General features: G+C 54.3%; 9 protein-coding genes across 9 annotated transcripts; 4 read left to right on the top strand and 5 right to left on the bottom strand.

Annotated features, from left to right (window-relative positions):
* Positions 1–468: 468 nt before the first annotated feature.
* BU26DRAFT_588123 (glycosyltransferase family 25 protein) lies at positions 469–1,892 on the top strand (the record flags this gene model as incomplete). Its single annotated transcript, XM_033834707.1, has 2 exons — positions 469–624; positions 679–1,892. The coding sequence occupies 2 exons, from the start codon at positions 469–471 to the stop codon at positions 1,555–1,557; spliced, it is 1,035 nt and encodes a 344-aa protein (XP_033688288.1). The 3' UTR covers positions 1,558–1,892.
* Positions 1,893–5,953: 4,061 nt separating this feature from the next.
* BU26DRAFT_219801 (uncharacterized protein) lies at positions 5,954–6,952 on the bottom strand. Its single transcript, XM_033820740.1, has one exon. It carries the CDS (start codon positions 6,641–6,643, stop codon positions 6,098–6,100), a length of 546 nt encoding a protein of 181 aa, XP_033688287.1. The 5' UTR covers positions 6,644–6,952; the 3' UTR covers positions 5,954–6,097.
* Positions 6,953–8,066: 1,114 nt separating this feature from the next.
* BU26DRAFT_501492 (uncharacterized protein) lies at positions 8,067–9,623 on the bottom strand (the record flags this gene model as incomplete). The annotated part of the gene is made up of 2 exons (XM_033826571.1): positions 8,067–9,013; positions 9,062–9,623. 2 exons carry the CDS (start codon positions 9,621–9,623, stop codon positions 8,067–8,069), a joined length of 1,509 nt encoding a protein of 502 aa, XP_033688286.1.
* An 820-nt stretch (positions 9,624–10,443) lies between these two features.
* BU26DRAFT_560602 (Phox-like protein) lies at positions 10,444–11,307 on the bottom strand (the record flags this gene model as incomplete). Its single annotated transcript, XM_033832813.1, has 5 exons — positions 10,444–10,507; positions 10,566–10,623; positions 10,704–10,798; positions 10,856–10,881; positions 10,969–11,307. 5 exons carry the CDS (start codon positions 11,305–11,307, stop codon positions 10,444–10,446), a joined length of 582 nt encoding a protein of 193 aa, XP_033688285.1.
* An 861-nt stretch (positions 11,308–12,168) lies between these two features.
* BU26DRAFT_420343 (uncharacterized protein) lies at positions 12,169–13,039 on the top strand (the record flags this gene model as incomplete). The annotated part of the gene is made up of 4 exons (XM_033823356.1): positions 12,169–12,289; positions 12,340–12,437; positions 12,598–12,755; positions 12,802–13,039. The coding sequence occupies 4 exons, from the start codon at positions 12,169–12,171 to the stop codon at positions 13,037–13,039; spliced, it is 615 nt and encodes a 204-aa protein (XP_033688284.1).
* A 1,121-nt stretch (positions 13,040–14,160) lies between these two features.
* Positions 14,161–15,498, bottom strand: BU26DRAFT_560600 (uncharacterized protein; the record flags this gene model as incomplete). Its single annotated transcript, XM_033832812.1, has 1 exon — positions 14,161–15,498. One exon carries the CDS (start codon positions 15,496–15,498, stop codon positions 14,161–14,163), a length of 1,338 nt encoding a protein of 445 aa, XP_033688283.1.
* A 1,048-nt stretch (positions 15,499–16,546) lies between these two features.
* BU26DRAFT_449954 (ubiquinone biosynthesis monooxygenase COQ6) lies at positions 16,547–18,207 on the top strand. The gene is made up of 2 exons (XM_033824729.1): positions 16,547–16,934; positions 16,991–18,207. The coding sequence occupies exons 1-2, from the start codon at positions 16,616–16,618 to the stop codon at positions 18,151–18,153; spliced, it is 1,482 nt and encodes a 493-aa protein (XP_033688282.1). The 5' UTR covers positions 16,547–16,615; the 3' UTR covers positions 18,154–18,207.
* Positions 18,208–18,357: 150 nt separating this feature from the next.
* BU26DRAFT_515643 (ChaC-domain-containing protein) lies at positions 18,358–19,610 on the top strand. The gene is made up of 5 exons (XM_033828127.1): positions 18,358–18,483; positions 18,553–18,584; positions 18,667–18,716; positions 18,743–18,745; positions 18,836–19,610. The coding sequence occupies exons 1-5, from the start codon at positions 18,413–18,415 to the stop codon at positions 19,523–19,525; spliced, it is 846 nt and encodes a 281-aa protein (XP_033688281.1). The 5' UTR covers positions 18,358–18,412; the 3' UTR covers positions 19,526–19,610.
* BU26DRAFT_528515 (uncharacterized protein) lies at positions 19,548–22,602 on the bottom strand (the record flags this gene model as incomplete). The annotated part of the gene is made up of 5 exons (XM_033830852.1): positions 19,548–19,780; positions 20,414–20,571; positions 20,632–21,425; positions 21,530–21,840; positions 22,077–22,602. The coding sequence occupies 5 exons, from the start codon at positions 22,600–22,602 to the stop codon at positions 19,548–19,550; spliced, it is 2,022 nt and encodes a 673-aa protein (XP_033688280.1).
* Positions 22,603–23,438: the final 836 nt, after the last annotated feature.

Raw genomic sequence — 23,438 nt, 5'->3', positions numbered from 1 at the left:
CACATTCTCTTTCCGTGGGATCTTCATGGCGTCCACGGCACGTTCCCAGCCGCTCCGGATGAGACGCTTGAGTCTCGGCGCATCTCCAGGAAACACTTCAGAACAATCAGCTAATTTGAGGTGTTCCTTTTAACTCTTTTCTGTCATGCAGAGCATTGCTTGTCGCACGAGAGCTGGTAGCATGCGGGTGCAGTCCTCAGCGGAGTTCCAGACCGCTGCAGGTGTGTCCCAAGACGATAACGTCAGAAAATCAAGCCAACTCATATCAGGATCTGCTACGTGTAGCGTCCACTCACGCCTATCCCTTGTCGTGATAGTATGAATTCAGAGTAATCAAGCGACAGTGTTGCAGCATATACTCCAGGGCGGCTCAGCCTCGCTCCCCAGGGTCACCTTATACCCCCGCTTTGTTGACTATCCAGTTGTCGCAGATGCCTTCGTTCCTTCATATCTAGAGTACCGTTTCCCATGTTCTCCAAACATTCGTTTCGCTTCAAAGCCTGCGTGGCTTTCGCTTTTCTCATCAATATCTTCTTTCTAGCGAGTTATGTTCGCCCTAATAGTCTTCCAAGTTGGACGCCCTGGCGACAGCGCGACAACACTGCTGGAAACAGCACACTTGGAGTGAGTGTCGCTCTTCTTGAACAAGAAAGGAGCGCTAAACTGCTGGCGTTATAGTTCGAATCAATTCTAGCCGTCGCTCCGAACGAAGTTCCGGAGAAGTTGAAGTGGCGGAAAGAAGGCCTTCTAAGGGCAGCCGGATACACAGGCCTGGCCATCGAGATCCCACCTCAACCGATCTGGACCGACGCGGATACCGACCCTCTTAAAGAAGAATGGCTGAAGCACAACGAGGTGGTCCGAGAGAACGGCGCCTACTCCTGGCTCGGGCACCTCAACGTCCTCAATGTCGCCGCGACGCGCACCACTGCCTTGATATTAGAGGATGATGTTGATTGGGACATCGCTACTCGCGAGCACATGCCCCCAATCGCTCAGGGTATACGGAACCTAACAGGATACTCGCCCGCTATATCGCAAGTCGGCTCAGCGATCCAGGACGTTCCTTTCGGCACCTCCTGGGACTTACTCTGGCTCGGACACTGTGGGGATAAGATGGCGGAGAAGCCACCGCCTGTCATCTTGGACGACCCTTCTGTGCCGCCATACTTCGAGAGTCTCTGGTCGGGCATGAACAAGGACCCACAGCACAAGCGGATCATCGGCTGGTCGACAAAGCCTATGTGCACGTTCGCATACGCCATTACTGCGCAAGCCGCGAAGAGACTACTCGAGCGCAACGACCACGGATCGACCGACTTCGATGTTTGGCTGCACATACTTTGCAAGGGGTTTCTGAAGTGCGTCGGTGTCAATCCGGAACTCTTCCACCACCACGAAAAGGCTGGAGCGAAGGAGAGCCTGATCAATGGGGAGAATTCGAAAGAAACGCTCGATAGGGCGATGACAAAGAATATTTGGCATTCCGCGAGGTGTAACAGCTTGACCGAAGGGGAGGAACTGGTTACTTGCATGGGGCCGGCGCCGAAAGTTTGAGAGGATACGGAGTAGATGGAACAAGACGAATGTATGATACCCCTTATCCTTTGCTATCAATCCTAGCCAAACTGCTTCGTCGCTACGTCGGACCTTCACCCGGGACTTCTAAGTTTCCTCGGGGTACCACTCGCAGAACTTCCACCCTAAGATCGATGATCAAACAAATCATCCGAGATGCGACTATTTCAAGCCCTTCTCGATATCAGGTTCTTACTCACATAGCAAGGGACGTGCGCCTCGTCACCCTGGTCCCATCAGTTCCTGGGTTCATGGTGCTTACAATCCTTGGCCCCCCCCAAATTATGGATCGAGCTAAGTACTGTACTCCGGCCCGCAGACTCGATAACACCATTCTTCATTTCTAGAAAATACGCAAAGGACTCCAAACATGGTACGATTTCCAGAAATATCTTAGGTGGGCGACGCCCTCTACAATTGTGACGTGAAAATGATGTCCGACATGTACCGTTCGGCGCTTCAACCAGATCAATATTCGCGCGAGAAGTAGCGATGTATGGTGCGATTATTGCCCGGGTCTGGCATTTTGATCTATCATCTTCTTTGAGGTGCAAAATGTACGCCTGCGATTTGATGAATGCTAGCCGCTCGAGCTGGCGATCTATCCTCCCGTCTGCCGGGATGCGACGCCATTCACCATTCCTTCCACGTACGTGCAGCCACCAAGTTGAAGACATTTCCCCAATCTCTCGATTTGAGAAGTTCGACGTGGTGGAAGTGTGGTTGCCCTTGTTGGCCTTTGTGATGAGCGCATACAACATACATGACACAGTTTTCGCAGACCCACAGCTCGGGAGTGGCTTCCGCGCGGGACCCCAACCAGGGCATACCAAAACTCTCGACCATCTTTAGTGGTCTACTTCGGTGCCCTCTGGAAGGAAATATGTAACTTCGTCCAAGGGGCTCCTCGAAAAGAGGAGAAACACAGCGGGACTGCCCTGAGACACAGATCATTGTAGAGGAGGACGAAGTATACTAATCGCGGGAGCCAGAAAGACTGAGTCGCCAGGGCGAAAGCCCGCCCATGCCGTACGGCGAATAGTTCTTTGGTCTCATATCCCCTCTCAAAGCCTTCTAGAGGAAGTGCCGGTCTAGAGATGATATACTGGCTTAGAGTGAGTCAAAGGCGGGACGTGATACGAAATGCTGAAAGTTTTGGAGTATTTGATTAAGATGCCGGAGCCAGGAACATACTCTGCCCTTTCGTAGCTTTTGAAGCGAGAGGTGGAGGTTTTTCAGCTCGGACCCAGCATGGATAGAGCGTATATGGTTTTGGAGCAAAAGCCATGGCGCTGCATTCCACTGCATTTGATGACTAGGCTCGAGAGAAGAGAGTTCTCGTTCCATTTCGTCATTCCCACCAGCATTTCGAATTGGGACTGTAGACATCTGAGGGAAGAGCATCTCGTGGTAGCGGCCAGATTTTTGATACAATCTCGCTTTGTCTAGGTCAAAGTGACGGTTGCATGGGATCGTCTTTTTTGATCTAGGGTAAGGAGTCCGATCAGATGGAACATGGATCTTGGTTCCAAGGTTTGGAGGGAGAGACGGAGTCGGACCCATCGATAATACTTCGAGACCTTTTTGGCTTGTATCCCCAAAGCCCTGCCAGCGACATGCAGCTTCATCGAGTAGTTTTCAGCAGTTTCGCAGCATGCGCTCATTCACCTTTCTTTTTAGGAGTGAAAGATGGCAGAGACGGAAGAGTAAAAGAAGACCCTGGTCTCGAAAGGACGCCTTCGTATCTTGTTCATCCCTTTATAGCACCAGCAAAGGCGAGAAATCTCCTCGCTGAAGCCATTCTCTTTCTCAACGCTGCTTTCTCGTACAGAACACGGAGGGATCTATAAGGCCATAAGAATGGTCATAACCATTTTTCGGAGCAGATGAAAGCGTACGCGCGAGACTTGAAGAGAGGATGTTTCCTTCATGCCTTTCTTGTTATGATCTCCCGTACCAGGCGCAGCGCGGGCATATCTCGTTTCACTCTGAGTTTTAATCCCATGGTTATGGAATTAGGAGACGAAGGGGGCGGGCCAGCGGTGTTGATGGCATCTTCACATATACATTTGGAAGGAGAACCAGCCACGGCGCCGTGAATTCCTTGTGCCGTACTTATGGAGAACACAGAAAAGCCGCATGGATCTCAAGCGCATCGAGTTTTCTTCAGGAGAGAATACTTCCGCAGTGACGAAGCAGTCCTCCAAATTTTAGGCTAAGGGATGTTCGGATATGGCGCCGACGGCAAGGCACTCTAGATTCAACGTGGACGCAGACCGCGCAGGGCAGCCCCAATGCGACGGAGAAGCTTTCTTGTGATTAGACTGTCTGCAGAGGCGGGCCCCAAAAGTCCATGCTCTATCCATGTCCCAGGCTTTTTTTTTTTTTTTTTTTGCAAGGGAAACCGAGTCCAGATCATAAGGCGATATGCTGCAAACTGTAGCAGCGCAAGTCCCTTAGGCAAAAACCTCGTGTTTCAAGGAGCCCCGGACTGCCACATGATGGTTTATAAACTCCTGTTTTAGAGAAGAAAGACCTCAGCAAGACATAGGAGCAGTGACTGAATCCTTGGATCCTGCCAGATGCAGTATTGAGAGCTCTTTGGCATAGTCCAAGTTCGGCTGTGACCATTTTGCAAAGGGAAGACCATGCCTACTTTACTTCTACCCCTCGGTCAAATGCGACGAGGAAAGCTCGCAAGTCTGATACCATCTGTCATCTCCAGGATATTTTTGGGCTCGAGCGGCGACTGCGGAACCAGCGGCATTGAACGAACCTTCGATGAGCTGTGGAGCGGCTGTTCCGCTCGCATAGCAAGCTGGCGAGAGTTTACTAGGAAAGCGCAGCAAGGGACACATAGAACGGGTAGTGACCATTTTGATGAGGAAGTGTTGGCTACGAAGGAGCAAGGCGCCGACGCATGTGTTCAGCACAGCGCCATTTGGGTTTGAGTTCGGATACACTCATAAAGCCGCAACGTAGCGCAGAACCATAGACTGGAATGCTGAAGCTTTCGGCCTATCGCTGACCTAAAGTGAGAAACGAGGCACGAAGCCCCAAAGCTTGATATCTAGAAATCAAGCACTCCAGAAAGCGAGACCGAACCATGAGAACAGCCGAGCTCTCTTTTAGATTCTCGACCGGAAAGGAAAGAGGAAAGAGCCATGACGCTTGTTGAGCGTTTTCTTAGGGAACGAAGAGCGCGGGTTTCAGTGGAAACGGAACACGAACCTCATGTCGTCCCTGATCATGTGTTTTGGGAGGGAGAAGTGATCAAGCCGTTTTAGTCCACCGATGTGATTTGTGCTCTGTCAAGACGGAGGCAGGCGGACACGCTCAGAGGTACTGCTATCTCGGTCTTTAGATAAGAGGGGGTTTGGAGGTTGGGCAAGGGAGGAGGACGGCGCCATATAGAAATTTTGGATGCGCTTTAGAGAAGAATGCGACAAAGGCTGTAGGAGTAGAGGGGAGGACTGCAATAGCGGACGGGGAGAGCAGAAGGGAATCCATAATTGGCCCGGGAACCACATTTTGGAGAAACCATCGCCTGTTGGTGAAAAAGTTTTGGAGTGCTTGAGGCGAGCTCCTAGGAGCAAGGAGACCACCGCCACATGAAGCTTTTCCAGTAAAACTTTGTCATAGCCCATGATAATAAAGTCGGGGGAGGACACGGAATCCAGTAGACCGGTATCCATTTACAATTCGGCTTCCAGGTACTTTGGCGATAGCAACGTCGACGTAGCAGCCCCGACCCCAAACCATGAAAACGCTTGAGAAACTTTTTGGAGCCCCGAGCAGGAGCAAGGACATACTTCAGTGTCAATCTTGTTTTTGACGTCTCACCCAGTGAGAGAAGATCCCTAGCATATGAGTTTTATCGCGTACATTTTAGACTCCACGGTCTTCGCGCTGGCGGGAAAGCGGACTCGGAGCCATACTTCCTGAAGATTTCGCTTATGAAGCCAACCGTTCGGGATGTCCATTTGAGGCCAGCGATAATGGAAGAGGTAAAAGAAGAGAGGAGGAGCAGAGCCATAACCTTACAACCGTCGAGCTTTTGGACAAGTGATCTTTCGAACGCGGAAGATGGATTGGGTTCCACATGAGTCATCCTCGCTATCTATAGCGTTGTTGCGTTCCCGGCGTTTCCGAGCTGCGTCCATGAAGTCATTCCATATATTCTTGCAAGCGTTAATTTTAGTTTTGGCGATGCTGCGGTAAACCCAGGCAGGAGGCATAGACTAATCAAGGCTTGGATTCTGGGCCGTAAAAAGAACCATTTCACTCTCGGCTAATGGGTTCCGGCGTTGATATTCGAAGTGAAGTGCCGGATCGCAAGTCCAAGAGACATCCACATCGCAGCTCGTTAACAGATCTCGCGGTCGACGCCCCAGCACCGCCAGACATAGGACGCAGTCCAACTAGATTCCACTCTCCCGCCCCATACCCTTCTCCTTTTGCTGTGTCCGACGCAGACACCCAAACTTCCGCACGCCATGAGCCTCCACTCCCGCATTTTTCAACTCCCGCCTGCCGTCTCCATTTCGAGGGTCTGCGTCGTCTTTGTTTTAAATCCGTGCCGAACTTGCCACACAGCCACCGCAACCCACCCCATCAGAGGTAGAACTCGAACTCTTGCCCTTCCAGTCTGGCTCGCACACATACGCGGATTCCAAACCCATTTAGAATCCCGGAAAGGAACGCCGCCGAGTCGAGAAGGAGGAAAGGAGGAAGGGAAGGACAAGATAAGTATAAGAGGTAGACTTCGCGAAATGTCTAGTCCAGAGGCTAAACTCTCCATGTTGGTGACCTTGGAATGCGTTTGCTCTTCCGAGAGAGGAGAAGGAGAAGGACGAAGCGGCAGAACGCATATCAAGATGAAGTGGGAACTTCCAGACCAGCGCGGAGGCATGGCGGTATTCCCTAATGTCTTCTTTTTTATGTGGAAAGAGGGGACGAAGTAAGTCTCGGCGCTGTTCTGCGAATCCCAAATCCCCCCATGACGAGTTATCATTATCGTTTTTGGGCATTCTGGAGAGGAGAACGCCAGAGCGGCAGAACGCATGTCAACGTCGAAATCAAACTTCCAGACCAGCGCGGAGACATGGCGGTAGTTCCCAGTGTCTTTTTTGTTGGTGCGGGGAGAGCCGATGAGGTCTCAGCGCTGTTCTGCGAACCCCAATCCCCCCATGACAGGTTACTATCGACGGTTTTGTCCTTCCAAGAGACGAGAAGGACAGAGCGACAGGACCTCATATCCGCACAGGGTGCGGAATTTTAGACAAGCGCGGAGGCATGTCACGATACCCGAATGCGTTTTGATATATCCAGGAGCAGACAATCTCAGCCTCATTCTCCGAACCCCAATTCCAAGTCCACCATCCACTAACCAGACATTGATCGTCGGTTTTACTCTCCAGGCGAAAACGAGGCAGGAGCTCCAGTCCAGCCTATGTTCCCCAACTCGGATTGTTTCCAACAGGCACGGCAGCATCGGTAGAACCGACCGGCGTTTTTGGTGTACGTCGAGAAAGAAAGCCCAGAAGCTCGCATGTGTCTCTCGTCAACTTGATTTTAGCATCGAGCAAGTGGATCTACAGCTGGGCTCCATAGATCGGCGGCACGGTCACTTTAGAGAACAAAATGCGGGCGGGAAGTGTGAAGAAGAAGCCCCGAGGCGGCCGGAAGGAAGGGAGGGTTTATATACCCTCATCCCCTTAGCTGAGTACTAGGTAAACGCGAGGTGCTAGATGCGAGAACGGAAACTAGTACGGGACTGCAGTCTTGACCGCCGGGGGTGATTCAGAGGTTGTGCGTTTGCATACCCGCGCCATGCAATCGGAGTCGTGGGCCATCGGGCTCCAACCCCAGCGTGAGGAGCGAGCGGCGAATGACGAGATTTGCAAGGCTAGTACGATGGCGATGTATGGCTCGAGTGGTATACGTACGGCTCAAGTTTGAAGCTTCAGCGCCTCGCGAGGAGAAGTACGAAGGAACTGAGGTTTGCGCCAAAAGGCTATCTCCGCACACGGTAACAACAGATACAACACCAACAGTTTCTAGCATGGCGGAGAACGACACGACGCATTCCATTAATACAGCGCGAGGAATAATGAATGAAGACAAGCTTTTCATCGCGCTAAGTGCCTAGTACTATACAATACTCCCAATAACCCAGCCTGCTGCACAAGCGGCCCTGTGAGCCATGCAAGATGTTCGCCGTCCGTAAGAGCCAAGAAACGTGCCTTTCCAGAGATTTGAGATAAGGAAGGGTATAGGTAAGATGGGAAAGGCTGGAATGAAGAAGAAATACTGCACCGCACTGAGGGCTCCGTTCGAGCATCGCGAGACGCGCTGGGTGCGGCGGAGAATATGAAACCGGCACCCTTTTTTGCTTTCTGGGCGGAACGAACTCTGCGGCGAGGACAGAGCGGTACATGCTCCATGTGGAGCTAGTAGAGTGTGCTGTAAAGTCATACAGGACTCCCTCATGACTTCACACCGCTCTCACGCTTCTGCCGTCTTCTCTTCCGCGCATTGTCTCGTATGAAGTCTGGAGTGACAAAGTCTTCTGGTATCGAGAATTCATGCTCTTCGAAGTCTGGTATTGGCTCTCCGAAAGCTGTAATATTGCGTCCATGGCGGTGCTTCCCTAACGCTGCGGCTCGCAGGTGCGGTTTCGAATAGAACGAAGTGAACGGTACGGCGGGTTCTGGGGGTACATAAGGGAGTAGGAAGCCGTGTGGTCGAGGCGGTCTACGAGGTTTCGGTGGCTCGGGCTCTTTCGGACGCGGCTCGGGTTTAACAGACACCTTGCCATTGATCTTCGCATCCTCGTCGGACTCCTCTTCATCCTCGTCTTCTTCTTCATCCTCCTCGTCAGCCGCCCGGGCGGCTTCCTTCTCAGCCCGCAGCCGCTTCTCCTGCTCTTTCCACATGCGAAACTTATCCACCAATGCCTCCACCTCCTTGACGAAGTAGTCCCGCTTGGGCTCCCAGTCTTTCCGCTCGCCGTCCGTGACGCCGGTTATGCCCATCACTTTCAGCCAGTCAGGCCCTTGGAGGCCATCAAGGAGGCGCTCGAGTTGCACCTTTTCGTGCATCGCCCGCTCCTTCTCGATGTTGCGGAGCTGCTTCTCCTTCCGCTCTGCTCGTCGATGCTGTGTGAAGTATACCGAGTCGGTGAGGGGATCTCCATCGTCATTGGGGAGATGCTTTGCTATGGTGGAGTAGTCGACGGGTCGGTAAGAGGTAGAGGACTGTGAGGGCGGTATTGAGGGATTGGAAGGTTTCCGCGGAGTGTGAGCTCGCGGTTTCCGTGATCGGGTTGGACTCGCTGATTTGCGGGATACTTCGGGCGAGGTCGGTTCTGGTGGTTTGGGGTTCTTGAGCGGCTCGTCTACGATGTATATGGGCGTGTCGAAGTCGAGAAACTCTGTGCGAATGTTAGGCAACACCCGACATGCAGACTACAAGAACGTACCTGGCGGCTTCGGCACGCCCGCAATGATATCGTCATAGCACGAGAAGTATATGGCAAGATCGCTCTTCAGCCGCGATCCGCCGTCCTTGCTCCTCAGACTTCGCTGATCCTGCGCCTGTCGTGTGCCCGTCGACGGCGCAGGGACGCTGAGCCGGCCGGCGCCATTCGGCCTGGGTGTTGAGGCACCAGAGGGCACATCGTCGGCCTCGATGCCCAGCCGTTTCGGCACCCCATTTGTGATCCGGAGTAGCTCGCCATGTGGTTGTGTAACTGTGACTTTGGTCGGGGGTCTCGTGTCGGGGGTCGCGTCAGCGAGCTCGGAGGCTGGCCGCTTTCTGGAGCTGCGGGCCAGCGGTGCAGCAGCCTTCGCCGGCGGCTGGGTATGAGGCTTCGCGGGCTTGCCGTCGCCCAGGGACAGCAGCGGCGTGGAGCGCGAGGTGCGGCGCGTCGAGACGGCGCCGTGGTGGGTGGAGTTCTCGACCCCGTCGCCTGCGGCGGGGGACGCTGACTTCTTGCGCCTCGTCGCTCGCCGCTCAGAAGAGGGCCGGATCAGATTAGCCATTGTTTTGAGCATCTCGCAGGCGCATTTTCAGTTATTGCGCTTGAGGGATGCCCATTGAAAGTCGCGAGGGGCTTGGGGAAGGGAATGCGCGACCGTTAGGGGGTGGTCAAGTCTCGTCTGGGCTGCTGCTTCCAGAGGCGAGCTGCATGTGTATACGTTGCTGAGGGCGGCAGAACTCCACAATCGCAACCAGACTTTGAATAAACTGTGTAAAATCGTGCCCAGGTTGCGGTAGTTCGCAGATCCAGTTGCGATAAATTCTAGCGAATGGGAAACGAGGGATTTCGGGCATTCCCAGAAATAGTGCAACGCCACGGTGAATGAGAGCCAATCGTGACCTAAAGAGCTGCCCTGACCTCCAATGAATTTTCACGGGCCCAACGTCATGGCTGATACGAACACCTCTTCACGAGCACGTACAGCTTCTGCGACTGGCGAGCGTGCTTTGAATTCATTAGATATTATGTATCAATCTGTGCTGGGCTCAGATCCTGACGCCCTTGAAGCATGTCTTCAGAAGGAAGCGCATCCAAGTGATATCGAGTCAGTCCACAGCTCTTCGTCATGAAGCAACCCGTCGAGCCCGCGGGCTATTACGGCTGGCAGGACATCCAAGGGTCTTCAACTACTGCTCGGCCGCAGTGTGACGGTCAAGTTGGATGAGATGTGACCGAGACTGTGGAGCGCGATGTGCTGGATCCGAAGGGGTTCGTAAAGAGACCGGAGTCGGCGTCAAATATGTCCAAGAAATCGTATCCCCAAACTCGGCCGGAGGAGGCAAATTCGTGAATATGTACAGCGTGAGAAGGGCATTACATTGTTATGAGAACAAAAACTCCTTGAGGACTGGCGAGCCCGCAAACTCCGGGTTGAGCAATATGCAACTAAAAATAGTCAGACCGATATACGCTAGTGCCATGGAAACAGATGGCCGGGACGCACTTCAGGAAGTAGGAGAGGCCGATTCTGCGTCTTTCTAGAAACCTCGGGCGGAAGCGCGCTATTTGGCAACATCAATATCTGACGACGGCCGATGGGGAAGGTGGGGTGAGCGGTAGTGCGGGCGGGCTGGTGACTTACAGACGACGGACTTGGGTGGCAGTGGCGGGATGGAGCCCACTGCATGGGGGAACGTTGTGACCAGCTTGTGGTGCAGGCTTTCGAATTCAGAGTATCTGGGGCCGAGTGAGTACTGTATGCAGAGTTTCATGTGAACGGCTTGGTCAACGCACCTCTTGATGATCTTCATGGGACCTCCCTAGGGTGTGTTAGTCGGGGCCTCCATTGGGGGGCCATATAGATGAAGACTACTGCGCTGATGCTGGGGCTCAAATATTAAACTCACATCCAGGGTCTCGACGGTGATGTTCCAGACGACGTAGGCCCCCAAGCCGGGCGCGGTGCCACTCACAATCACGTAATCTTCTATGGAGACATGTTTCGCCCAGAGCGCTTTGCACTGCTCCGAGCCCTCGTCGGTGTGGTCTTCGAGCCGTATCGGCGTCGGACGAGAGCCGTTCTCCACCGAATTCCAGCTCAGACGACTGTCGTTCCGGTCCTGCCGCTGCCAGTAGGGCGGCACGATGCTGTTGCGCTCCGGGCGGAGCGTGGCGGACGGGCCCACATCACCACGGGCTGGGGAGGGCGACAGGCGGTTGACAGCTTGAGAGCCCGCAGACTCCATCCATCTAGCGGGCGGGGTAGCGCGCAGCGGACAAGCGGTTCCTTTTTGTCAACGCGAGGGGCGGTCGATGTGGAAAGTGAGGTGCAGACGCGGCATGCGAGATAGCCTAGTGTCGTCAGAAGTGAAGGAGACAATAGAGCAGTTTGGCAGCACCACCAAAATGAAATATCGTCGATCATCGGGAAACACCCGCGGCGAACGACGTGAACCCTGAGTATTGGTGGCCCGGGGGCTCGCCTCCACGCCGCCTGAGTGGCCGGTTGCGCGAGACCGCGGTGGCCTGTTCGCTGCACACCCTTGCACGAGCTGGAGCTTGTCTGCATCATTTTGAGACCGTGGTGCTCCCAACCGCACGATAACCTGCCCGCAGAGGCCGGCGGCGACGTAAGCTCCCACACCTCGGGCGGACACTCATGCATCGACACATTGCAGACGGTGAGCACGGCCGGAAGATGGCGAGCAATTGGTGGCTGGTTCATTCCAGGCTCCGCGCGGCGCCAGACTAGGCGAAGCGTGCAGAGTCCGTGCTGCAGCTTTGCATCTTTATCAATCCTCCTTCCCCGGGCGCTTCCTCCCTCTGCCATTCACGTTCGCTGGGGGAGAGAGACCATTCTCGAGACGGCCTTTTTTCTTCTTGGATATATTCATTTTGCTTCCATCAGTCGCTATCTGTACACTCTTGTAATACCCATCCGTCTCGTCTGCTCCCGGACCGAAATAGCAGTGAGTGCATTCCTCCTGCATCATTCCCCAGCCAGCCATCACCACACGGCGCTGGACCTCTCCTCCGACGGACATATAGGGCTGACTCTACTCAGACATCACTCCATCCCAGCACACAACCCCATCACATCAACCAACATGCGGTCCATCTTCGCTCTCAGCCTGCTCGCCTTCGCCGGCTTCTCGGCAGCCCAGGACTCGGAGCAAAACAACTACCCGTACACAATCGACCCGGAGAATGTCGACCAATCGCTGAGAGGTGCGTGGGCTATGAACATTCTTCAGAAGAGCGCGCTGACACTCTCTCAGACAAGTGGTGCGACGACCAGAAGGCTGTATGCCCGCTCATCTGCCTCCAGCAGCCAGGCGTCACAACCATGAACACTGTCTCGAACGACTGCGATCCGGTACGAGATACCCTTCGACACCTTTGGCACATACGGGGGACACGTGTTTGGTGTAGAGGGTTCGGCAGGTGCACAACACCTCGCGCCTTCCCCATCTACACACCACACCTTCCGTTACCCACCCTTTCTTGGTGTACATACGCTAACACTTCCGGCACAGGACGCCCTCACCTACTCCTGCGTCTGCGACGACGGCACCGCTCCAAACGTCACCCAATACACCCTAACTCTCCCATACTACATCTGCACTGAGTGGGTCATCGAATGCGTCAACAACTGCAACGGTGACAACACCTGCGGCTACGACTGCCGGCAAGTGTCCCGTATATCCTCCCATAAAGGACTCCCTACTCATACTTTGCAGAGCCAACCACCCCTGCGGAGCCCAAGATCCCAAGAAGCCCAACGCGACAGCCTCGTCCACCACAATGTCTGCCACCGCTAGCCAGACCGCCGCCGACTCCTCGATACCCGTGACCGGTCTTCTCGGCGCCACTTCCACCAGCGAACCTGGCGCTGCCCCGGCCATGCTCGACCTTTCGGCGGGCTATGGCATGGCCGTTGTCTTCGCCGGTGTCTTTGCCGGATTCGCCCTCTTGTAAAATTGAGGATGTCGGTCCGCACACCCGGCACCTGCCGTATGCCTCCTCATAGGCCCACCCCTTTGAGGAAGCACGCGGCATCCTCCTTAACCTTCCCGGCGTTCGCTTTTCTCCTCTTTCGATCTAGTCTGCATTTTGCATAGCGCTTTTGGCACATCCAGTCCCTTCGGCATGTGAGGAGGATATACCCCACTTGGGATTGCCGGTCCTTTTCATTCATAACCTCATGACATTACACAGGCCATCGTGGCCACTGTTTGGGAGGGGTTTCTCCTCGGGAGACAAATATTCTTGACACGTACGGATTTAATGGAATGGCGTACGAGCGAAGGGCGATCTGAGGTATTCAGTTCTTCTTATTCTTCCCCCCATGGCAGGGCAAAAGCATCAGGTTGGCTAGGCTAGGCTGGCATGTCACACTGGATAGATAATCGGTTGGTGGTTGTAATGGCAGCTCTGGGGGCGGCTGTTGCTGCGGAAAGTCGTAAACTGTCCTGTCGTACTTGCTGTGGTGTGGTGTACTCCGGCTTCGTTTTCTCTACTTACCTTCGGCTGCTCCCCCTCTCGGGTATCACCCGAACAGCTTGTACGGCATGCCTGAGCTATTATCTATGCTATAGCACCACCTGACTGTGTGTCTACTCAACTCCCTTGACTAGATACATCAGTATCATGCCGGCTGGACAGGGCGTTCAATCCACCGCCTAAACGATCCCATAAGGTTCACCACAATAGCCACGTCTAGCAGGATGATCCGAACGGTTCGTGAGACAGGACGTCGAAGCTTCCCTTCCTGGTGTCACCATAGCGGGACCGGGTACTCCGTTGCTCTCCCTAGCGTATCACGCAGTGAGACTAGAGAGGGAAAGGAGATCCAATAGCTAAGTTCTTCATTTAAACATTACGGACATTATTATTATTACTATATTACGTATTAGGCATTAGAGATGGAAGGATAATGCGAGGGGGCCGCTGTTGTATATGGTACGTGTGCGTGTGGGTGTAAATGTCTGCGAGCACAAAACACTCCCTTGACGCCGCAACGCCAAAAGCCACCGCAAGAAAGATCCATCGCAGCGGCAGGACGACTCCCACAAAAGCCAACAGCAACTTACCCGAGCCTAACCGTTTCGCCGCCTCACCCGGCTCCTGCCCCGCATAGCACAGCACTCACCATTTGTTGCACATTCCTCCTCGTCGCACATCTCGAGGTCTTCGGCGTCATCCCAGCCCAAGGTTGCGTCTCCAGTGATCTGAAAACTCTGCAGCGCGAGCGCAAGTTGCTCAGTGTCTGCGGTGCGCCTCAACTCCAAGCTCTGATGACCGGATGCATCGTCCACGGCCGTGCGCTGCGTTGCATCCGATGGGACGAGCGACTGTGCCGGCGTGCCGCGAGCCGGGGGCAGAGGGGAAGGTCCGGAGTGCGTGGGCCCATGGTGCGCTGATGTAGGCATGAGGGAAAAGCTGGCTGGTTGAGGTGCGAGATATGTTGGATTTGTTGATGGGAGCGCGGACGATTGGGTGGAGAAGTTCTGGCGAAGTGCGTGCGAAGAGGCGGCTGGGGACGCTTGGTACGACAAGGGAGGAGAATGGTAATTAGAGACGTTGCTTGATAGAGTATGCAACGCGACCGTGGACGATGTTGCGCTATTGGTGTATGTGAAGTTTGGATGCGGGATTTGTGAAGAGTGCTCAACAGAGGGCGCTTCTATGGAGGGAAGCAAGCCAAGCTCGTTGATGTGGGGGAGTCGTAGATCCGGTTCGACGCCGAAGGGATGCGGGTCGCTCGAAAACGCGGTAGTGGAGATTATGGATTCAGCGTTGGAGACCTTGCGGGATAGTCCAACGGCTTTGGGATTCGGTTTCCGCAATGTCTTTAACCTGACGAAGTTGCGTAAGGAGCCAATGCGGTTCCGTTTCTGGGCCGGTTCGGGACTGTATCCACTCAAGTGCTGCCAACGATTGGGCTCGTCGAGGACTCCCGCATCAGCGTTGGTCTGGGGAGTAGGAGTTGGCGGATGCTCGGGGTCTTCATCCGGGCGATCACAGTAGGGACTTCGTCGCTGCACGGAGCATAGGCGCTTGTGGTACGCTTCGGCGCGGTAGTAATTGCTAGGTCCATCGAAGGTTTCCAAGGCGTCTATACTCTCTTTCTCGAAGCGCAGCTCGCCTTGTATAGCATAACGTTCGAGATCTGGAGTGTACTCGAGGGTGGAAGCGTAATAATCGATTTCGCCCTGCGTGTGAGGGTTACAATTGATCCCGGTAGGTGTGCCGAGTGTGCTGTCGTTAAAGCCGGAATCTTTGCGACCTAGTCCAAAAAATTCCTTGAACTTTTCGGGCAATGATGCCTTCCTTGGGCCCTCTTGCACTAAGTCTGATTGACCGTTGGTTTGTGAACGTGATGACCATTGCTGAGAACATGCCCCATCCTGTCTTGCTTGCTGGCTGCTCTCCATGGTGGTCTCCGGCATCTTCTCGTACACGGTACTCCTACGAGTCGATTTCGGGAAAGAGAAGAAACGAAAATTGAAGATTGAAGAAATCCGGTCCCGCGGCGTCCTCATAGGCCGGTCACAGTCATCGCTGCTCTCCGAAGATGGGGTACCCCCAGGAAAGAAAGAGAGAGTGCGTCTTCTCTTGACAGGCCGTGGTTCTGAAAGCGCTCCAGAAGGCGAAGCGGAGCAGCTTCGTCGACGTGGCTGCCCACTAATGGGGGTGAACGTCAAGTTCTCGACCGAATTGATTGTTAAGGCCATTGGGAACCTTGGAATGGGCAGGGTGTGATCTCAGCGGGTCTGGAAAAGCAGAGTGGCTTAACGACGGGAGAATGTGAAGCATTAGATGAAATGAAGATCAGGGGTATAAGACATGAATGCAGACTGAGAGAGGGGAGGTTTTGGAGCTGGGAGCCTCGGGCAAAACTGAGGCTCTTATGCGAGAATCTCGAAGTGAGCTGAGCAGGGGCCCCATTGCATTAGAATGTCCCCCTTCAAGAAGCGTTCGGTGCCGAGGAATTGGCTATCCAAGAATGAGTAGCGAATCACGAATGTTGAATTGAAGATTCGAGAAGCCTACGGAGACGAGTGTTGTCATCGAGCCACAGCCCCGGCGGCGTCAATAGTTAAGTCTTCCATATGAAAGATCGGACATATGATGTCCAAGAAGTGCTTTCCATGGAACTGAGTCTCCTGCGTGAGGGGTAATTGTACGTTAATCGATGGATTTGATGGCTCGTTACCAGTTATCAATGCCGTTGTCGGCGGTGAAGTGAAGCTCTCAATTCTTTAGTTAGCCTCTCAAGGATGTGTAATATCACCGTGAGCAAATATTCTGAGGTATTTGCGTTGTAAAGCACCTGGCAGGGAGATATGATGAGGTTGACGATGGTGGGTTTGGAGAGCTCTGCTCAAACGAGGAAAGAGCTTATGGTCTAAGCTATCCAGGAATGGTATAGTGGCGCACATGATCGGAGCCCTCGTCATTCAAACACCGACCTGCGGACGAGAGCATCCCAACGCCCAGCTCGGCCAATTACTCTCAACCACTGATGAGTGCGCAGTTTCAGGCCTTGTAATGCCGCCTCGAGTGCCATTGGCAGCGCGTCGGGCCCTGTCCTCAACAATCGTCATCCGATTCCCGGTGCGGTCCCGGCGGTGGTTTGCTTCGAGCTCCGATGCGCCAGAAATCTACGACGTAGTCTGCGTTGGGGGTGGACCGGCAGGACTGAGCCTTCTGGCTGGACTGAAGGCCTCGCCGGTCACAAATGGGCTGAAAGTTGCGCTCATTGAGGGGCAGGACTTGCAGAAGAATCGGTTGCAGAAGGATGCGAGTTTGGAGAGCTTCTCGAACAGATGTAGCTCTCTGACGCCTGCCTCTGTGCGGAATCTCCAGGGTACAGGAGCTTTGTCCCGCCTGCAAAAGTTCAATGCTGACCCCTCTTCTGCATAGAAATCGGAGCATGGACTCACGCAAACGCGTCACGCATCCAACCCTACCAGGAAATGCAGGTATGGGACGGCGTATCCGATGCTCGCATATCCTTCGACTGGGATACCGCACGCTCCCCCCTGACCCCTCGTAAACCGACCCAACCCACCACGATCGCCTACATGATCGAGAATGTAAACACAGTGACAGCTCTCCTCTCGCGCCTTGAGGAGCTTGGAGGCGTCGACGTCTTCTCTTCCACCAAGGTCAATTCGATAGAACTTGGGGCGGACACGGAAAAGCTAGACTTCTCGTCCTGGCCAATACTCTCGTTGTCAAACGGGAAGACACTAGCAGCGAGACTGCTCGTCGGCGCAGACGGAGCGAATAGTCCCGTCCGCACGTTCGCCGGCATACCCTCACGAGGCTTCGATTACGACCGCCACGGTGTAGTCGCAACCTTGACCCTAGAGGGGCCCGGCTGGGGCGGTCTAGACCACAAGATCGCATACCAACGCTTACTCCCGACCGGCCCCATCGCCATGCTCCCACTGCCGGGTAACAAGGCATCCCTCGTCTGGAGTACAACGCCGGAGCGCGCGGCAAAGCTCAAATCACTGCCTCCAAACGACTTCGCAGCAATGGTGAACGCAGGGTTCAGATTATCTCCTACCGACCTCGAGTACCTGCACACCTTAGCCACCGGCCAAGAAGAAGAAATCGCCTGGCGAGCAAAACACACCCCCTTCAACAAACGCTCGATACCCGTGCGCGTCACAGACGTCCAACCCGGCACCGTAGCCTCGTTTCCGCTCCGCATGCGCCACGCAGATACCTACACTGGCGAGCGCGTAGCCCTCGTCGGCGATGCAGCGCATACGATCCACCCGCTCGCGGGCCAGGGTCTGAACCAAGGCCAAGGCGATGCCGCAGCCCTCGTCCGCACAATATCGCGCGCTGTGCAGACTGGCCAGGATATCGGGTCTACATTAGCGCTGGAGAGCTACAACAGCGAGAGGTACGCGGAGAACAACGCTATGCTGGGTGTGTGCGATAAGCTGCATCGGCTGTACAGCGTAGAATCGGGGCCGGTTGTTGGCCTTCGCAGTGTAGGACTCAGGGCCGTAAATGCGATGGGTCCGTTGAAGGGCTTCTTCATGAGTCGGGCCGCGGGGGGCGTGTAAGATATTGTACTGTACATTTTGAACTGTATATATATGCATGAATATCAATCTTCCCAAGTACTCCTACTTCCACACCGCTCCATCCTGTGAAGGCACCCCAAGAACCGAAGAATGACGACATCGGGCGTCCCTGTCCGCCTATGCATGGGGTCCTGGCTTATGATGCTGTGCCCCACCATTGACGAATAGCTACCCCTCCATCCCGTCTTTGTTTGAGCATTGAGACCCCGTTCCACCTCCATTCTGCACGCGGATCAGGATGGCAGACCAACACGCGAAGCAAATCGAGGAATTCGGCAACAATGATGATTTCTGGCTCTTCGGCTACGGGTAAGTTCTTTGCCATGTCTCGGAAGCAAAAAGCATTGCATGCAGCGGGCAGCTCACAAAGCGCACCAGGAGTCTGATATGGAAGCCGCCGCCCCATTACGGTACGAGAGATCTTTCTTTCGTTCGCAAGGCCCCAATCAATTGGTGACAGACAGTTCGGAAACTGAATGCGGGGACATTTAGACCAGAGAGTGCCCGGGTACATTGAGGGTTATGTTCGCCGGTTCTGGCAGGTATGAAGCCCACCGCATGTGCAGATGCTCTGGCGAGCTGCTAAGATATACGCAGGCTAGGTACGATTTATTCACTCCCTTTTGCATACTGGAGCCTTTTACACGTCTGACCCGCTCACAGCGAAGACCACCGCGGCACGCCCGAAGCTCCAGGGCGCGTCGTGACCCTGATTGACCGCGCGCACTGGGACACTCTGACCGACCACCACGAGCCCACGGAGCGAGTCTGGGGCGCCGCGTATCACATCCCAGCCGCTAAAGTGGCGGAGGTGCGCGAATACCTCGATATCCGCGAGATAAACGGATACAGCATCCAGTTTACGCCCTTCCACCCGGCACCCTTCTTCACCAACATATCCTCCCCACCGACGTCCCCAGTACCCTTCGCCTCCCCCTCGCACGCGTCTTCCCGCTCGATAACCGCATCCACCACGATCTCTGCGCTGCCGGAGCGCCAGCCGGCGCCAATACAGTGTCTGGTGTACATAGGGTTACCGGAGAATCCGCAGTTTCTAGGCCCGCAAGATCCTGATGCGCTGGCGAGGCATATGTTGAAAAGTCGGGGGCCGAGCGGCGAGAATAAGGACTATTTGTTTGGCCTGGAGAAAGCGCTGTTGGAGTTGAGCAAGGACAGTGGGGATGCGCATGTGAGTGATTTGGTGAGGAGGTGCAAATTAATCGAGGCGGAGAAGGCGGAAGGAGAAGAGGAAGAAGGAAGCGCGGAGATAGAGGAGGTAGAAGTGACGGCAGGAGGGGTCCCGTTACATAAGGTTGGGAGCACCGAGGAGCAAGAAGAGGTTGAGAAATGAAAGTGGTAATGTATGGGAACCTCTAGTGAGCGTAGTAGTCGCCCCCGGCCAGATCTCTAATGTAAATATCGTCTGGGCACATAATTCTCAACTTCCTGCCTGAGCCATGGTGTCGTATTTCCGATCGAGTAAAGGATATGGCGTCGATAAATCCCCACGTTGAGGGCCGAAGTGGGCGCTGAGTAAGAAAGGGCATCAGCGGCCGGAAACTCTCCGGTTCGTCTTGTTTCTGAAGGATCAACATGCTCGCAAGGGCTGTACGACGATTGAGTAACCCTATTTTGACTGCAGGGTGATGCAAAGCTTCCAAGGACCAAACGTTGCATCCGAAGTGCTGCAATGAGTGGTAGGACAATGGGAAGATGCGGAAGGCTCCCGACCCTTATCCGGTGCTCGAGCAGGCTTCGAACGGGCGACGTACAGCAGAGGACCGGAAGATCGTAGGATGGGCTAGGATGCTCGGTTGAAGTATAACCGTTGTCCACGGCACGATGCATACGATGGTTTCCAGAAAATGCAAACGAGAGGCCTGTGTGCCCTTAAAGACCAGCGCATCGTCGACGGTAGTTTGAAGCTGATGCTCCCCTCTGGATGAATGGCCAAGGCGAGGCCGCGGCCTCAACAACTAACAGGTGTTGCTGAGAACATATACATCGCAATGATGCGCCCAAAGGGGCGATTGATAATTGCCCAATGGGGTCAATCTTCAGTGCCAAATCTCCTCACGGCATTGCGTGCGACTTATCGCTTATCGCATGTAGAATGGGCTGTTGTGGGGAAAGACCTAGGGTGACCGAGCGTCAGCACACATCAGCACCATTGAGTCATCGACGCAAGGATCACCGGAGATAAAACTTACGTAGCCAGACCCGAAATCAAATAACCCACCATCTGCACCCAGAAAAGCCCCTTCAGCATCTTCCAGCAACTGGTCTTGATTGCTCAACGCCGACCAGTCTATGTTCTGCCAGTCAATGAAGTCGGGCTCCGCGACTTGGACCTGGAGGGGTCCAACCATGCTTGACGCGTCGAAATACGGCTCGAGCCTATTGAGGACTCAGGTATAAGCAAAGGAACGAATCGGTAGGAATTTTCGGTCGTCTAACCTGAGATCAGTGATGCTTTTCCATAGGTGGCACACCGCTTCGTCGAGCTTGAAGCTGACCCAGCCACAGACATGTAGGCGATCGAGGAGGGCATTCGCGCCCTGTATTCCGAACTCAGAACAGGCCAAGGATACTTGGTAGACGAACCACGAGCTCTCAGCTGATCCTTCTGCAGATATAGCCCCGATGGCCAGGATCCACAGCAGTAGTTCTGGGCAAGACTGCCATTCGGAGCGGCTTGTGGCACTCAGAGCCATTTCGAGCCTCTTACTGGCCGCGAAATGGAGCGCGTGGACATCTACCCGACGTTTGAGTGCTTCGGTGGTGCGAACCGTGAAGATTAGGAGCGCCACGCAAAGCGCGCCCTCGATAGGGCGGGCGGAGTGCTCATTATCGCGAAGCCACTTCAATAGCATGCACTCCAGAACGCAGGAGTAATTCTGGATATCGAGGGGATCAAGTGGGCAGTTGGGATCGTTGAACCATGCATTCAAATCAGCGATGAGAATGAGGGCTGACTTGACCAAAGCGGTAAGGGAGCGTTCCACGTGAGCCTTCTGACAGCACTCGAGTAGATGGTTTGATATATTCGACGAATATCCGGGGGGATGACGCGGGTAGCATGCAGCGTTGGTGTAATCGATAACGGAAAGGTATGGCGCCTCAAATGAAGCTATCGCGTGGGCCGTAGAATGCCTGATGCTCAGTAAGCAAATGCTAGACTTATTTGGGCTGTTCCGCGGAGTGCTTAGGCTGCGCACCAGAGTATAAAAGCTTGCAGGATGCGATTCGAGCTAATTGCCCCAAGTCCTCCGCGCAGCTGGATCATTTTCTGTAAACCATTCAGATGGATCGCGCGCTGGGATGGCTGGCCATCATCCGGCCGTTCCTCGTCCACAACAGTATGAGGCAGACTTTCCTCGACCGTCAGCAAGTTAAACACAGCACCTATGTTGGCGTCTGAAATTGCCATGCTCGGGTTTGGGTCCATTATGGCATAATTTATCGCTGTTATTGCCTGTGCTCTGTGGTGGAGGATGGCTTCGATGGAGCCCCGACCGGACCAGTATCGATGCAGAGCTACAGTGCAAAGCAGACTGTGCATAAACCCCGGGTTTCTCACAGCTGTCCCAAACCAGTGCGATCTCATGAGGTCGGACTTATGTCGAATGTCGACAGCTATCGTACCGGGAGCCATTTCGGTGATAACTAAGAGGTGGAGTCAGCGCCAGTCCGGAGAGAATTGCAGCCTCAACACCAACGAATGTCATAAAATATAGCATGGCTGCGACGCTGCGTGCGCTGAGTTGCTTCATTCCTCTTCTGCACCAGAGTGCCGGGACTCCATGGCCGATGCCACTAACACGGGCCGTCCGTCCCGCGGACACGATCCCGGCAACCACACGACTGGTTTCGAAACTGGCAAAGCAGGACTTCATACTTACAGTGGTTCAAAAGTTCCGAAACGCTGCCATTCGTATCGACAGACAGAGTTCCGAAAGGATCGAAAAGACTGTTGTCCAGGTCTTCCGCGGGCGCCGAAGATTGGAACAGAAGGCATCTGGGGCATAGACTTTGTCCCGGTCGGCAAAACAAGATCTGGCAATCCGAACAGACTTCTTGTTTGACTATTAGAAGGTTGTTCGGGTCTCCGGAGGAAAAGTAATCGGTTCCCATATGTGCGAGCGGTGGACTGGGCGTCGACGTTATCGGCGTGTGTGAGAGGTCGGGCGTACCAACGGTTGCGGGACTTGTAGTCTCAGGGCTCTTTCTCTGTTTCGCTGCATGTTTACTTGTAGACCATGGACGTTCCCTTCGTGCCTTTTGCATCACAAAAGACCGAGCATTTCGCCGACCTTGACGGGAGCTCTTTGCTTTTGCCGCATCGACGAAGAGAAACTCCTGCTGGACGGGTGCGGCTTGCGGAGAGGTCCGCGGCTTCCCTTTGGCGGCATCTTGCTGACTCTCCATCAGTCGTCCCCGGCGCAGGGATGGGAGGCCGCCGTATTCTTGCCCTCTTTAAGAGAAGGTTGGAGGTGGTGGAGCTCAGAAAGGCATAACCGGGAAGAACTCGCGAAGTACAACCAGGCAAAAATTTCCTAATCGATGCTCTCTTGCCACCATATTGCGCTGACAGTGCTGGCGCGTCGCGATGGCGGTAGGCTGATGCTGCGACAACGCTGAGGTGCGACTCGAGGTGTTCCGGAGGGGTCTAAGTTTTTGAAACTATCAAAGACCGGATTAGTCCTAGGCCGCGGCGGGGGAACGCTGGGGTTATCTGTGGCCGACATTAGCCTTCGCTTCCGATGTATACGTACATTCTAAGAAGACCTACCCGCTGCTGCTTCTTGAGTTGCCTCTTCGAGAAGCTGACAGAAATGTTCCAGAAGCTTGCGAGGGCGACGGGAGTATATGTACAGAAGCGAAAGCCATGCGGGACGTTGTGCCTTGGTGGGCAAAAATAGAATCGTTCCTGGGCCATCGGCGTTGATCCATATAGAACATGCTGTCCGTTCCTGGACCATGGTGCACGCTCCTGGCTGCTGACTGATGGCGCAGGGTCATCTTAACTGAAATAATGCGGACGGGTCTGACCAGATGCCATGCGCTGGCTGAGATGTGATGTCGAGGGTTTTCCAAGGTTACTGAGCGCTGCTCGGAACCGCCAAATCGGAATGCAGAAGGGACCGGCTTGCACAAGCACGAGAAGATAGTTTTGTGAAACGAGACGAAAGACAGAAAGACAAGCTCGGTGTGGGCTTCCCCGAGGCCCGGCAGACTTGCCTCCAGCGAATTCCATGTGTTGT

Source organism: Trematosphaeria pertusa (genome assembly GCF_010094035.1).
Source record: "Trematosphaeria pertusa strain CBS 122368 unplaced genomic scaffold BU26scaffold_3, whole genome shotgun sequence".
Lineage (NCBI taxonomy): Eukaryota > Fungi > Ascomycota > Dothideomycetes > Pleosporales > Trematosphaeriaceae > Trematosphaeria > Trematosphaeria pertusa.
Note: the sequence above shows the minus strand (reverse complement) of the source record. Positions and strands in the feature narration are given on the sequence as shown.